We start from the raw sequence: 12,634 nt of genomic DNA on the forward strand, positions 1-12,634 counted from the left end.
TTTTTAATACCTATACATAAGTCTAAAACTTCTTATATTTTAGGACATAGTTTGTGCTAGTTTAATACTACCTCCGTTTAGGTTATAAGATTTTCTAGCATTACACACATTTATATAGATGTTAATGAATCTAGGCACACATATATGTATAGATTTATTAATATATATATGAATGTGGATAATACTAGAGTCTTATATATAATATGAAACGGTGCAAGTACTAATATGTTGAGCAAATGAATGCAACAAAATTAAGGGACCCGGCACCATGCTGACCCCTATTTTGGAGACACACACGTACGCGTGGCAAGCAAATTAAACTGGTTAATTACTCCTATCGCGATCCTCATCATGGCCATGCATGGGGTAACGAATTAATTAAGCTGCTGGCTTGGGTATCTCACTATAAATACCCAAACTGGCCATGGTTTAAGCAAAAAGCTAGCTACTCGATTCATTCGCCGCTAGCTAGCTTTTGCTTTATCCTCCGAAGAGAAGAGGGATCGATGGAAGAAGTTGAGAGTAGTTATCGATCGGAGATGATGGATGGCGAGGGGTGGAAGATGATGCAGCCTAATACTAATAAGCAGCTGGTGCAGATCAAGACGAGGTCGTCGTCGATGCAGGTGGTGAAGGAGGAGATCGAGGAGGAGGAGGTGGCGGGAGGAAGAGGCCGGAGAAGAGGAGGGCTGAGGCGGTCGGTATCGGGGAGGGTGAGGGAGCAGCGCGCGCGTCTGTACATCATGCGCCGCTGCGTCTCCTTGCTCATCTCCTCCACCTTCCACGACTAGCTCTACCTCTACCTGCGCCACTATTTTTTTTTTCTTTTCCCCTTCCTTTTCTTTAGCTGCTTCTGGGCTGGGCCTTCAATTATGTACTGGGCCCGGCCCAACTCCATCTTGTTTCTTTTCTTTTCTATATGTAACTACGCTTTTTTGCTTTGTTTGCCTGACTTAGCTGGGCTGCTCTCTGAGAGATGGGCCACTGTTGTTTCGATCTGCCCATCCTGATCTGCATGCCCTGTCTGTGTAGACACATGTACCGTCCTGCTCCTTAATTTGGCAGTCAAAATAATTTGCTACAATTTGAAAGATATGGAAAGCACAGCAAAATATGCATCTAAACTTTTTTTTCCAACACCGTATCGAAACATTTCACTCTCACGCATTAATCACCTAATTTTAACGGTTAATTAGTTAATATATATAATCATGTGAGATCTTCTTGTTAATATATAATTGTAATAAATACAACGGTGTAATCGGATCAAAGTTCAGATAAGTAATTTAGAAGAACATATTTAGTTTAAGTAATTTATAGAGGAAAATAATATTTAAAGCTTCTTAATGGAGTGTTAATCAATTTGATCCTGCAACTTACAAAATATATAAATTAAAAGTCAAAGAGCCGATCGACTGACAAGCCGATGTAGCAATGCTAACCGATGTCGGTACCAGCTGATGTTGATAGAGTTTTGAGCAATCAGCTATATATGTCCAATGTAGAGACTGATACTTGAGTAAATAATAATATAAAGACAATCAGCTAATGATAATATAATATAACAATAATATAATTTACTAGAAACCAATCGGCTAATAATGATATGATAGAATAAGCGTTGATCCGAAGGTTAAAGCATACATCGCTGTAGGTCCGATGTCATTAAATCCAAACGATTAGATAAACAGTGAAACTTTTGTTCCGATCGGCTAAATCTAACTTGTATATAATCCTTATAAGCCGATGCAACGTAGGCTAGAGAGAAACCCCGATGAAACCCTTGTATATCATTATAATCCTTGTAGATAACTCATCGGCTGAAACCCCGATGAAACCCTTATATGCAATTAAAAAGTAGGCTAGAGAGTATGGTTCTAAGCACGACTTAGTTCAAGGCATATTTTATTTTCTAGTTTTTTCCAAATGAGATGAGAATATTTGTAGTCTCGATGTGCTAAATTAAATTGTTGACTGAAACTCAATAAGTCATCTTAATACTCATTGTTTGTATGCATGCATATAGTACCTTGGTTTTGTTATATGGTGGATGAGTTAATCCGTCCTTGGTCTTGGTGACAAAATAAATATGCCTTAGACTTTTGGATGAAGGGAGCATCTAGTATGCATACTCAACTAAGGCCATATATACGATGAGACCCACCTCATCTGCTAGTTTGAACCATCACTAGGATGCCCTAAGGATTATAGGTTTAAATCCAATTAGGTTATATGCTAGAGTTCTTTGAAACAAATTTCTATTATTATGCTGACGTACAAACATCCTAGAATGTAAGAATCTATGTGTCTCTATTAACACTAGAAAATAATAGGAAGTTGGGAGATTTGTCTCATCACCTTATGTCTATTTTTCCCCTTTTATTCAACAAACCTATTGGATTTGTGCCTTATGACAAAAGCTGGAGATATAAATCATTTATATTATCTTTAAAAATGAACTTAAGAAAATTTTTCAAAGGAATGTTTGTACCTTTGATTCAGTATTGGACACTTAGCAAGAATATCATAGAGAGGTAACACATGGATCGGATGTCCACCTAACATTTTCTTTTTCTTAATGAAGAACCACTAGCATGCATATTGTTCGTGGTTCCTTCTCTAGTAGTTTGGTTGATGTACATATTTATACTCTCTAAAAACAATCCAATGGTGGTGGCAGTGAATCTGTCGCCCCACCTACTCCAATAGCAATCTTTAAATATTACCCCTTTAACTTCTTAATATTACACAACAACTATATCTAAATGGATAGCCACATATAAAATTAATGTGGGTAGCCACATTTTCCTATAGGGGAAATGTGGGTCACATTTTTCCTATAGGAGAATGTGGGTCACATTTTCTCTCCTATAGGGAAAATGTGGGTAACATATTTCATGGTAAATATGATTTATTTATTTTAGAAAAATATTTTAATATTTTTTTTCATTTTATCCGTAGCAAACACAAACATTTAACTAGTCAATAATATTCATGTATTAATCGTATTCCTTCTTTCAGGGTTATAATTCAAGTAATCAGAAGGTGATTGCAAATGCTAACACAAATAGAGATACCAACAACTTGGCAATGCAAACACAAGTTCCTACTCATACTAGAGAGGGACCAACTTTCACACAACTACTACTTGGAGAGGAAGATTTTGACCTTCCTCCGTATGTTCCGGATGATGCTAAAGAGAGCAATCAGTTCTATCAACAAACAACGAATGAGTTCCTTAACATGAACCAATTGGATAACAATGGTATAGGAACTGCTCAGTTGGAATCTCGGGAGCATATGATGACATATGGCTTAAGTTCTGGTATAAGTTCACAGCTTTTAGGTTCTCAAGCAATAGACGTAGTTGATGTTGTAGGATGCCTAACTTCACCACGGGGTACCCAGCTGCATGAGGGTCATCTTGCACATCTAATGTCATATATCCGTGCATGTCGTGATCTAGAGCAACATACCCCTCCCAACTTTGTCATGCATCAATCTATTGGGCCAGTGTTGAACCACTATGCCCTTAGTGCAGAGATGTCATATTCCATGAGATATCCAGAAAATGCAGCTACTCGTGGACCTCAAAATATTCTTGGGTTTCCTATAAAAAATGCAGACACACGCACAGAGAGAGACACACACAAACACATGTACACACACCCAAACACAGACACATGCATGTACACACACACATAAACGCACGTATATATGTAGATGGTGAACCGCAACTTCTTCATGCTCATCCACTACGTCCATCGCAGGCATGTCCTAGCCCGCCTCCAAATCCTACTCGCCGCTCGCGGTCCTTATATAGTCTTATTAATTTTTACCTAGCTTGCATTGTTCAATACATCATCTACTGATCGATCAGCTAGCTTGTTTTGGACAAACATATATCTGTATAATTTCTCATAAGCAAGTATTGAGTTGATTCATTCAATTCATTGATCGATTCAGGTGTCCAATCGCTGCTGCATGCACAGAGGAGGCGCCTGCTGGCTCTTCTCACCCCGTCGCTCTACTACTTGGGTTAATTACAATCGACAAACTACTACCTAAGCTAGCTAGCCGCTGGCTTTCCTTCATTTTACTCCCTCCGTTCCATAATATAAGGCACAACCACTTTTATTAGATATTCCATAATATAAGACATGCATGCAAGCATGCAATTAACTATGGCATCTTCTCTATTAAATTATTACTTTTTTAAATCCTCCACTCTCATGTTATCTAATCCTATTGGATGCATGTATTATATTTATTAGGATGATTCTAAAAAAAACTACAAGATGATAATAATTATTTATTGATCTTTGGGTTAAGGGTGGTTGTGCCTTATATTTTGGAATGGAGGGAGTACCATGCATGCTGTAACTGCGATTCGTCAGTCCGGTGATGTTATACAATCACAATAAGTTTATCACAACTATAGCACACAAGCGTTTTAATTTTAGGAACAATTCCAATTTACCCCCTTAAAACTATTGCGACAGTATAAATTACCCCCTCAATTAAAAACCAGATATTCTTCACCTTCAACTTTTCATACCGGATGAATTACCCACCGACGGACTCAGGAGCGGTTTTTGTTGTACGTGACGCACACGTGGTAGTCCAATCAGCATAAAAAATATAAAAGGGTAGGGCCCACATATGGTGACTGAGAGAAGAGGTGGAACTGACAAGTGGGTCCCATAATTTTTTATTTTTCTTATATTGATTGGATTGCCACATGGACGCCACGTAGGATCAAACCGCTCCGAAGTCAACTAGGGGGTAATTCGTCCGGTATGAAAAGTTGAGGGTGAATAATGTCTGGTTTTTTTGAATTGAGGAGGGTAATTCAAACCTAAGAAGATGTCATAGGGAAAATATATACATATTATATGTGCTGATTTTTCTAAAAAACCGGCACTTAAGCAGCAATGCCATAGGTACCAGTTTTACTAAAGAACCGGTACATATATATACTTACAATTTTGCTATATATTTATCGACAAATTTTTCTCAAAAAAAATGACACTGTAACTTGCATGTAACTACAATGTAACTTATACGTAACTAATTTTGAACCATTAGATTTCTTTCAAGATTCGTGCAAGTCATGAAGAAGGAAAAACGTCACGGCGCGCGCACATGTGAGAGGATTTGTTCCCACAACCTCCGTTTCACCGAAATAGCATGTTATGTAATTTTTGAAAGTCACATACAAGTTGTTACATGCAACTTACAGTGTAATTAAATCACGATTGTCAAATTGTCTAGTAGGTGTTGGTTCTAGAATTTCGGGCACTTTTAGTGCCATCCTTTTTTTTGCTGTGATACTACGTACCTGGTACTAGCTTGGAGTATATATCTGCTGGTATACCGGCCGGGCAGTTGAGAGTAATAAAGATGGAGTAGGTAGGATTTGCATTGATATATAGATAGGCATAGGTAGTATGATTAATTGATGGAAGAAGAAGATACATCCAGAATACGAGTACATTAGTGAATGAGTAGTTAGGATGGTTGGGGTGGGCAGAAGGTGATGAGGTAGCGCTTGGCGTGACAACGGTTGAGGCTGGTGGCGTCGTCGTAGGCGTAGCTGTACGCACGAGGGCAGATGGCCTTGAAAAGGTGGGAGAAGATGGTGGGGCGGCACGCCGACGGCGAGGCGTAGTCCCCCGTGCAGCAGTAGCGGTCGCCGCCCATGGCCCTGCAGGCGCTCCGGCAACCCGCCACCCTCCCTTCCCTGTCCCGCACCTCCAGCGCCGACGGGCAGCACACGTTCACGTCCGCCCCGCACGCCGCCGTCCCGCACCCCACGCCTCCCCCCACCGCCGCCATCGACACCGGCGCGTTGAACCCGTCCACCAGGCTCACGTCGTAGAAGTGCATCGCCGACGCCGACGTCCCCAGCGTCATCTCCACCACCGTCGCGGGAGTCGCCCCCGCCGCGCCGTTGCACCGCAGCACGCCGCCGCAGTCGCCCGTCGCGCAGCTGCCGCGCCCGCGGGAGTCGAAGCTGCAGCCCCGCCGCGGCCACACGCGCCCCGACCACCCCGCCGGCACCTCCAACGCCGCCTCCTCGCCGGCGCCCAGGTGGAAGCCGCCCGACTGCGGCGTCGGGTGCCCCGCGGTGCCCAGCAGCCCCGGCCACACCGACTCGCCGCAGTTGTTCACCATGATCAGCTGGATGCCGCCATTCCCTCCTCCTCCTCCACCTGCAACTTCATCCCTCATAATTAATTAGCTACCAATTCAAACGGATCATGCATTTCTGCTTGTTTAACTGCCATGTACGTACAAGCTGTGATTGCCATGATGAGGATGGCATTGACGACGAGCAGCAGAGGAGTGGCCATCAACTCAATTAACTGCCAATATATAGCTAGCTTAGTCGCTTGATGCAACTGATGATCACTAGTCTGTGGGGGGAGGCCAGCCAACATATATATAACCTGTCAACACTGACTATAAAAATTATGCAGAGGGAGCTAGCCTCCCTAGCTACTGAAGCTAACTGACTTGTTAGCTTACTTCCTTTCCTGTAACTAACACCTGGGACATCCATCTGAAGCGAATAAACATACTACTCCCTCCGTTTCTAAATGTTTGACACCGTTGACTTTTTAGCACATGTTTGACCATTCGTCTTATTCAAAAACTTTTGTGAGATATGTAAAATTATATGCCTACATAAAAATATATTTAACAATGAATCAAATGATAGGAAAAGAATTAATAATTACTTAAATTTTTTGAATAAGACGAACGGTCAAACATATGATAAAAAGTCAACGGCGTTAAACATTTCGAAACGGAGGGAGTACTATCTATTTCAGTTTCATGTGTTCCATAAGCCACAACACGTTGCTGCCATAATTCTGTCGACTTGTTCGTACTACCACTAGCAATGTCTACATGCTCAATCAGCAATTTAGGCACCACTATAGGCTACCTGATGACTGTGCTAGGCTGCTGTAACTCAACTTCACACCTGGCTTCAGTTAATTAGCTTACTGACCTGACCTGCTCTTCACATCTTATTGCACATTAATTTTCAGTTTTTCACCTATGTGCAGTGCAATCAGCTAATCGGATGCCTGGCGACCAAATCAGTGCGAGCAGAGTAGCGCAGCAAACTCCAAAGGCTGCAAATTACTACTAAGTACCAACTTTAATTTCACTTTCTTCCTTTTCCTTTGGGGATTGCGATCCATCTCTCAGCAGGTACTACGTCAGGATCTATTCCTTGCTTTGCGCTGAGGTTTCTCGCTTTGTACTTGTGCTGCGCAAATGCATCATCAACCGCATGCTACTAGAGTATTTATATATCTCCTCGTCCTCGATCGTCATTTGGATAAGGAAAAGAATTTGACAAGTCGTAGCCGTAGCCCCAGTTGCAATCTCCTTCTCTTTTGCTTTTGTTCTCTGCTTTTTTTTCACGATCTCTATCCTGTGAATGCCGCTGGGGTCTATGATCTTTCATATGCATATGTAATTCATCAGAAAGCAAAGCATGCATGTATGCTCTGTTCAGTTGCTTTCCAAATCAGAAAAGGAGTCCTAGTCGTCTAGCTCGATCACTGAGTCACTGATATGATTTTTCTCTACATATTCACACCAAAGCCTGAAGATACATTTTAACCAGACCAGTCACATATATCGCTTCTTCTTGTTGATATACATTATGCTCAACAGTATTACAATTTTATATTTGAAATATGCTGCACACAGACTGTTTAAACTTGAAATAATTGAGCAGCACGCACAACACAAATACATGGGCGTGCTTTTTAGCGAGGACCGATATTACAGAACGAATATAAAATACACAAAATACGTACATCAATTTGTCTGATTAGCTACAGTAAACGAATAATGTTAATCTCCTTATCCCAAGTTAATGCTTTCAGTGGCTAGTTCACTTTCATTGTGACTTGTGAGATCATTTCGTCTCCTGAATACATGTGCATACTCCACTATCCTTATCTTCCTCTGTATTAGTACGTATCATCGTCAAATTGATCTGGCTTTTAATCTGCCGCTGCCAAATAGACATCGGCTTATTGCTGATCTCTTAACTGTACCGTCAGTGTGGAAGGGAATTACTACTGAAATCGGGCTCCAGCACGGATGGTCACTAGACCTGCCAGGATTTTTGGACATATCCAAGTGAAGTGCTTTCATCATGTTGAAGCATTCCTTCACCTCATGGTCCTGCAGTTAGTTTAATTAACACCATCAGTTAACTCTATATGTTTTCCAGACGGGTAATTTTACCATCATTGAAAATGTACAGAAAGATATCACATTTTCTAGTATAAAATTAATTTGTTACCTCCAGATATTAAATATCTCGAGTTACCAAAAGTTTTAGTTTAAAATTTAGATACCTCAGGGTACTTTTTCAAGGGTCGTAAAATTTCTTTTCCTAGACACTAGTACTATGCCCGTATATTGTAACATGATCTAGAGTAATAGGGTGGAAGGGGTGTGTTGGTTTGGTTTTTTATCGGCGCTGTGCGCGGTATGGGAGGGGGATGGGTGGACCGGTTCGGTTTTTTACAGGCGCCACATGCTATAGGGAGGGAGGAGAACAACTGAGTGTTTAAAGTAGTAGAGAATAGAGATAGAGAAGAAAAACTTTGTTGTATATGTATTGGAGAGTTTGTTTAGAATCATTGTCCCATGCAACATATAAAGCAACCTTACCCTAGATTTGCATCATAAAAAGAGAATATGCAAATAAACAGAGTAGCTAGTGTCCTGTTCACAATATTGTAACAGAGCATTACGGTCGGATGTGAATATGTAAACAGAGTAGTCCAGCATTTGCAGATGGCGACTTGGGCAGTGAATGATGAATCACGAACGCAAAAATAATAGTAACAAATGGGTAGAATATTGTTGAAGTATATATAGGGTAAGAAATTAATTAAGGTACGTACCGTCTGGGAGAAAGGATGAATGAGGCGGTTGAGGAGGAGATGATTGGGGTGTTGTGGTGTAGTAGAGGATAAAGTAAGAGCAGAGGCAGCAAGCAGCGAGGCATCAAAGCGGAGAAAGGAGGGATCCAAGAGGGAGCGGAGGAGGAGGGCCCTAGTAGTTGTAGTAGTAGTAGTAACGGGGAGGAAGGAGAAAGGGGTGACGCAGGCGAGGCGCCAGCGGAGAGCCTTGAGCAGCGTGAGCTCCATGTCCCGGATGGTGGACGCCCGGAACGAGTGCCCCATCGCCTCCTCCATCTGTCCTCCACACAACACATGCATCCATCCTTCAGTTCACTTCGTATCGATCGATGTATATGAATATATGATATGAATGCATAGATATGATATGAATATGAATGCACCGAAAATTAAATGAAATGAAAATATACGTATAGTACCTGAAGGTCGTGGAGCGAGGGGATGGTGACTTCGTCGAGCTTGCAGGCGAGGGACAGGCACCCCACGCTCACCACTTCCACCATCCACTCCTCCCACTTCTGCCAATATTAATTGGCAATGCATACTCAGTTACTAGCTAGAGGAGACGTACCACTACTACTAACTGAGTACTCCGATTTGATCGATAGATTTACCAACCAAATGGCAATTGATGGAGAGGAAGCGATCCAGATAGTTGGCTGCGTTGAACGCCGTCGCGGCCTCCAGTCCCAGCCTTCCCATTGCCTGATCATTCATCATCATATATCAATCTTTCGATTACAAATTAAAAATTTACACAACACAAGAGCTAACAACAATAATTATTTATTTTGCACATCAATAATCTATCTCTTAGTGTCTAGATATCACTATCTATCAGAATGTACAGATCATGGAAGAATATATAGCTAGTTAATTAATAGAGAGAATGATCGGTCGATACAAGTCGAGAATCTGTACATACATAGATGATGTAACGTACGGCTTTGAGCCTGGCGGCCGCCACACCATGCTGCTGCTGCTGAAGAAGAAGATGATGGCATTGCAGGTAGCAGCAGTAATCTCTGATCTGAAGAGCGTAACACCTCTGCTTCGCCTTGTAGTACTCCATCACCTCATCATCAATATCATCTGGCGTCGTCGTCCCAGCTTGTTGCTGCTGCTCCGGCGGTGGCGGCGGCGGGGGGGGCGTAGAGTCGAAAGGGTCCTCATCGCAGTAGAGATCAAGAGAATTATTGAAACTAGTATCGTCGTCATCATCCATGCTTGATCGATCTACCGCCCGCCGTTCACCGTCTCTTCTTCATGAATTAATTCTACCTAGCTAGCAGCTGCATATGCGATCGAGATGCTCCCTCCCTCCCATGGATTATATACCTACCTAGCTATATCTAATTAATTAATGATCAACAAGCTAGAATGTATATAGCCACCATGCAATATAATGGTTGTGAAGGAGACGCAGCAAGCAAGGCGAAGGCAAAGGCGGGCGGCATGATCGATGATGATATATCGATATATATGGAGACGATCGACGCACACAAGATGGAGTGAGCCGTGAGCGAGCGTACGTACGTGCGTGCGTGAGGAATTATACAAGGCATGCATGCGTCCGTGCGTGCATACGTTGCCTTAAAATTAAAACCGGCCGCAAGAGCTAGCTAGCTAGATCCAATCCAGATCGACGTGCACATGCACATGCACGCCTCACCTGTTCATGCATGCAAATGTTATATGCCCAAACTCGTACCTAATAATTATCTAGCGGAGTTTTTTTTTGTTTTTAACAATTAATACTAGAAAAAAATACCCGCGCACTGCAATGGTTGAAGGGAGAGTGGATTTTAATCCCTCAAGAGATGTTCCCTCGTTATTTACATGTCAATCAAATAGTTATGAATTTTTTTTAAAAAAATGTGAAGATGTATTAACATGTGATATATCACTCAACAAACATGCAACTTCAAATTCAACTTTCACATCTCGCAGCAATTTTTTTTCGTTGCGAGATGTGGAAGTTGAATTTGAACTTGCATGTTTCTGGAGTGATATATCATATGTTAATACATCTTCACAATTTTTTCATAACCATTTGATTGACATGCAAACAACGAGCGGACATCCCCTCGAGGGATAAAAATAGTTTCCCGGGTGAATGCTATTTTAATCTTATTATTGTTATACAAAATTCACTCTAAGAATTCGCTTGGATATATATTTTTCTCAAAAATCATGAGCTGCAAAAAAGAGTCCGATCATTTTAAGTTAGCATGCAAGTTTTTTTTAAAGAGATTTCTTATATGGCTCATGTATTTCCAAAAGCGAACGAACTTAAGACCCCACTCAAATGCGGATATGTATTTTCAAAAGTGAATGCACTTAAAAACTGACTCATACACGGATGACGTACCAAAATACCGACAAAAACATCTTCAATTTTTTTAATAGTAGAGATATTAATTTTTCCGTCATGCTAGATTTTTCTCCCAAGCCAAAAAGTGTGTTTTTTTTTTAATTCTGATCCGCCAATATAACCCCCCTCTATTTCACAATATAAGGTGAGGTGCTTTAGTTTTATCCTCAACTTAACTTCTTTTTAGGTTTAACTAAGTTTAATTTATAGGAAAAACATTATAATATTCTAAAAGCCAAATAAATATATTCGATAGTGGATCTTAATAGAATTGATTTGATGTTACGAATGTTGTTATATTTTTCTATGTAATTAATCGAACTTAAAAAAAGTGACTTTAAGACTAAATTAAAACACTTTACATTCTCAAATGTAGCTGGATATATATATATATACACACACACACACACACACACACACACACACACACACACACACACATATATGACACTATATATATATATATATATATATATATATATATATATATATATATATATATATATATATATATATGAGGGTTGAAAATATATATTACGGGCGATGAACAGTACTGTGGACTCTTTTCTCTGTTAAATAGAGTATATATTGTCATGTTCTACATTAGGACATACAGTTATATCTGTCCATCCATACTGTGAAAGATTGCAAAGGGAGCAAACGCATGATCAATGGATGTATGAGCCAACATGCATGCATCTACACATTTGTGGCTGGGCGGCTATAGCGCCCATATAATATTCAGTCGGTCGCGGCCGGTTGATTTGTAGATGTGTGCTGTGCATGCACGGATGGGTGCCTTAATCAATTTGGATGTGAATGCATGAATTTAATTAAATTTCTACCTAACGAAAGATGCAACATATATATACTACGTACTGTTACATGTATAAATATATTAGTAGTAGTATATACTTGCATGCATGAGGAGGAGTTATGTTGGAGTGGTCCATGGCAACACTGTGTGCATTCAATTCGATCATTCGTACTCATACGTATATGCGTATGTACTAACGCCCCAGACACATACAGTACAAACATACATATACATAGCTAGTACTATCTCCGTTTCCTAATATATAAAAACGTTAATTTTTTCACAAATATTTAAACATTCATCTTATTCAAAATTCTTGTGTCAATATAAAAAAAAATAAGTTATGCTTAAATATCATTTGATGATAAACTACATCACAATAAAATATAAATAATAACCACGCCATAATAAAATATAAATGATAATCATATAATTTTTTTAATAAGATAAATAGTCAAATATATTTTAAAAAGTCAACAA

General features: G+C 40.3%; 3 protein-coding genes across 4 annotated transcripts; 1 reads left to right on the plus strand and 2 right to left on the minus strand.

Moving 5' to 3' along the window:
- The first annotated feature begins 506 nt into the window (after nt 1-506).
- LOC107277874 (uncharacterized) lies at nt 507-4,043 on the plus strand. Its single transcript, XM_066305937.1, has 3 exons — nt 507-713; nt 3,022-3,631; nt 3,967-4,043. The coding sequence occupies exons 1-3, from the start codon at nt 507-509 to the stop codon at nt 4,041-4,043; spliced, it is 894 nt and encodes a 297-aa protein (XP_066162034.1).
- A 1,133-nt stretch (nt 4,044-5,176) lies between these two features.
- On the minus strand, nt 5,177-6,616 carry LOC4351223 (thaumatin-like protein). 2 transcript variants are annotated; one of them, NM_001423289.1, is made up of 2 exons: nt 6,299-6,616; nt 5,177-6,221 (listed from the first exon to the last, which is right to left on the minus strand). In NM_001423289.1, exons 1-2 carry the CDS (start codon nt 6,441-6,443, stop codon nt 5,512-5,514), a joined length of 855 nt encoding a protein of 284 aa, NP_001410218.1. In that variant the 5' UTR covers nt 6,444-6,616; the 3' UTR covers nt 5,177-5,511. The 2 variants fall into 2 exon arrangements, with proteins under 2 accessions (NP_001410218.1, XP_015616393.1); XM_015760907.3 differs by having other exon boundaries at nt 5,405-6,215; nt 6,299-6,503.
- Nucleotides 6,617-7,637: 1,021 nt separating this feature from the next.
- On the minus strand, nt 7,638-10,413 carry LOC107276447 (putative cyclin-D7-1). Its single transcript, XM_026021587.2, has 5 exons — nt 9,889-10,413; nt 9,582-9,668; nt 9,383-9,481; nt 8,946-9,239; nt 7,638-8,214 (listed from the first exon to the last, which is right to left on the minus strand). The coding sequence occupies exons 1-5, from the start codon at nt 10,186-10,188 to the stop codon at nt 8,014-8,016; spliced, it is 981 nt and encodes a 326-aa protein (XP_025877372.1). The 5' UTR covers nt 10,189-10,413; the 3' UTR covers nt 7,638-8,013.
- Between the last annotated feature and the right edge of the window lie 2,221 nt (nt 10,414-12,634).

The sequence above is a fragment of the Oryza sativa genome, chromosome 11 (assembly GCF_034140825.1).
Source record: "Oryza sativa Japonica Group chromosome 11, ASM3414082v1".
In the NCBI taxonomy this organism is placed as follows: Eukaryota; Viridiplantae; Streptophyta; class Magnoliopsida; order Poales; family Poaceae; genus Oryza; species Oryza sativa.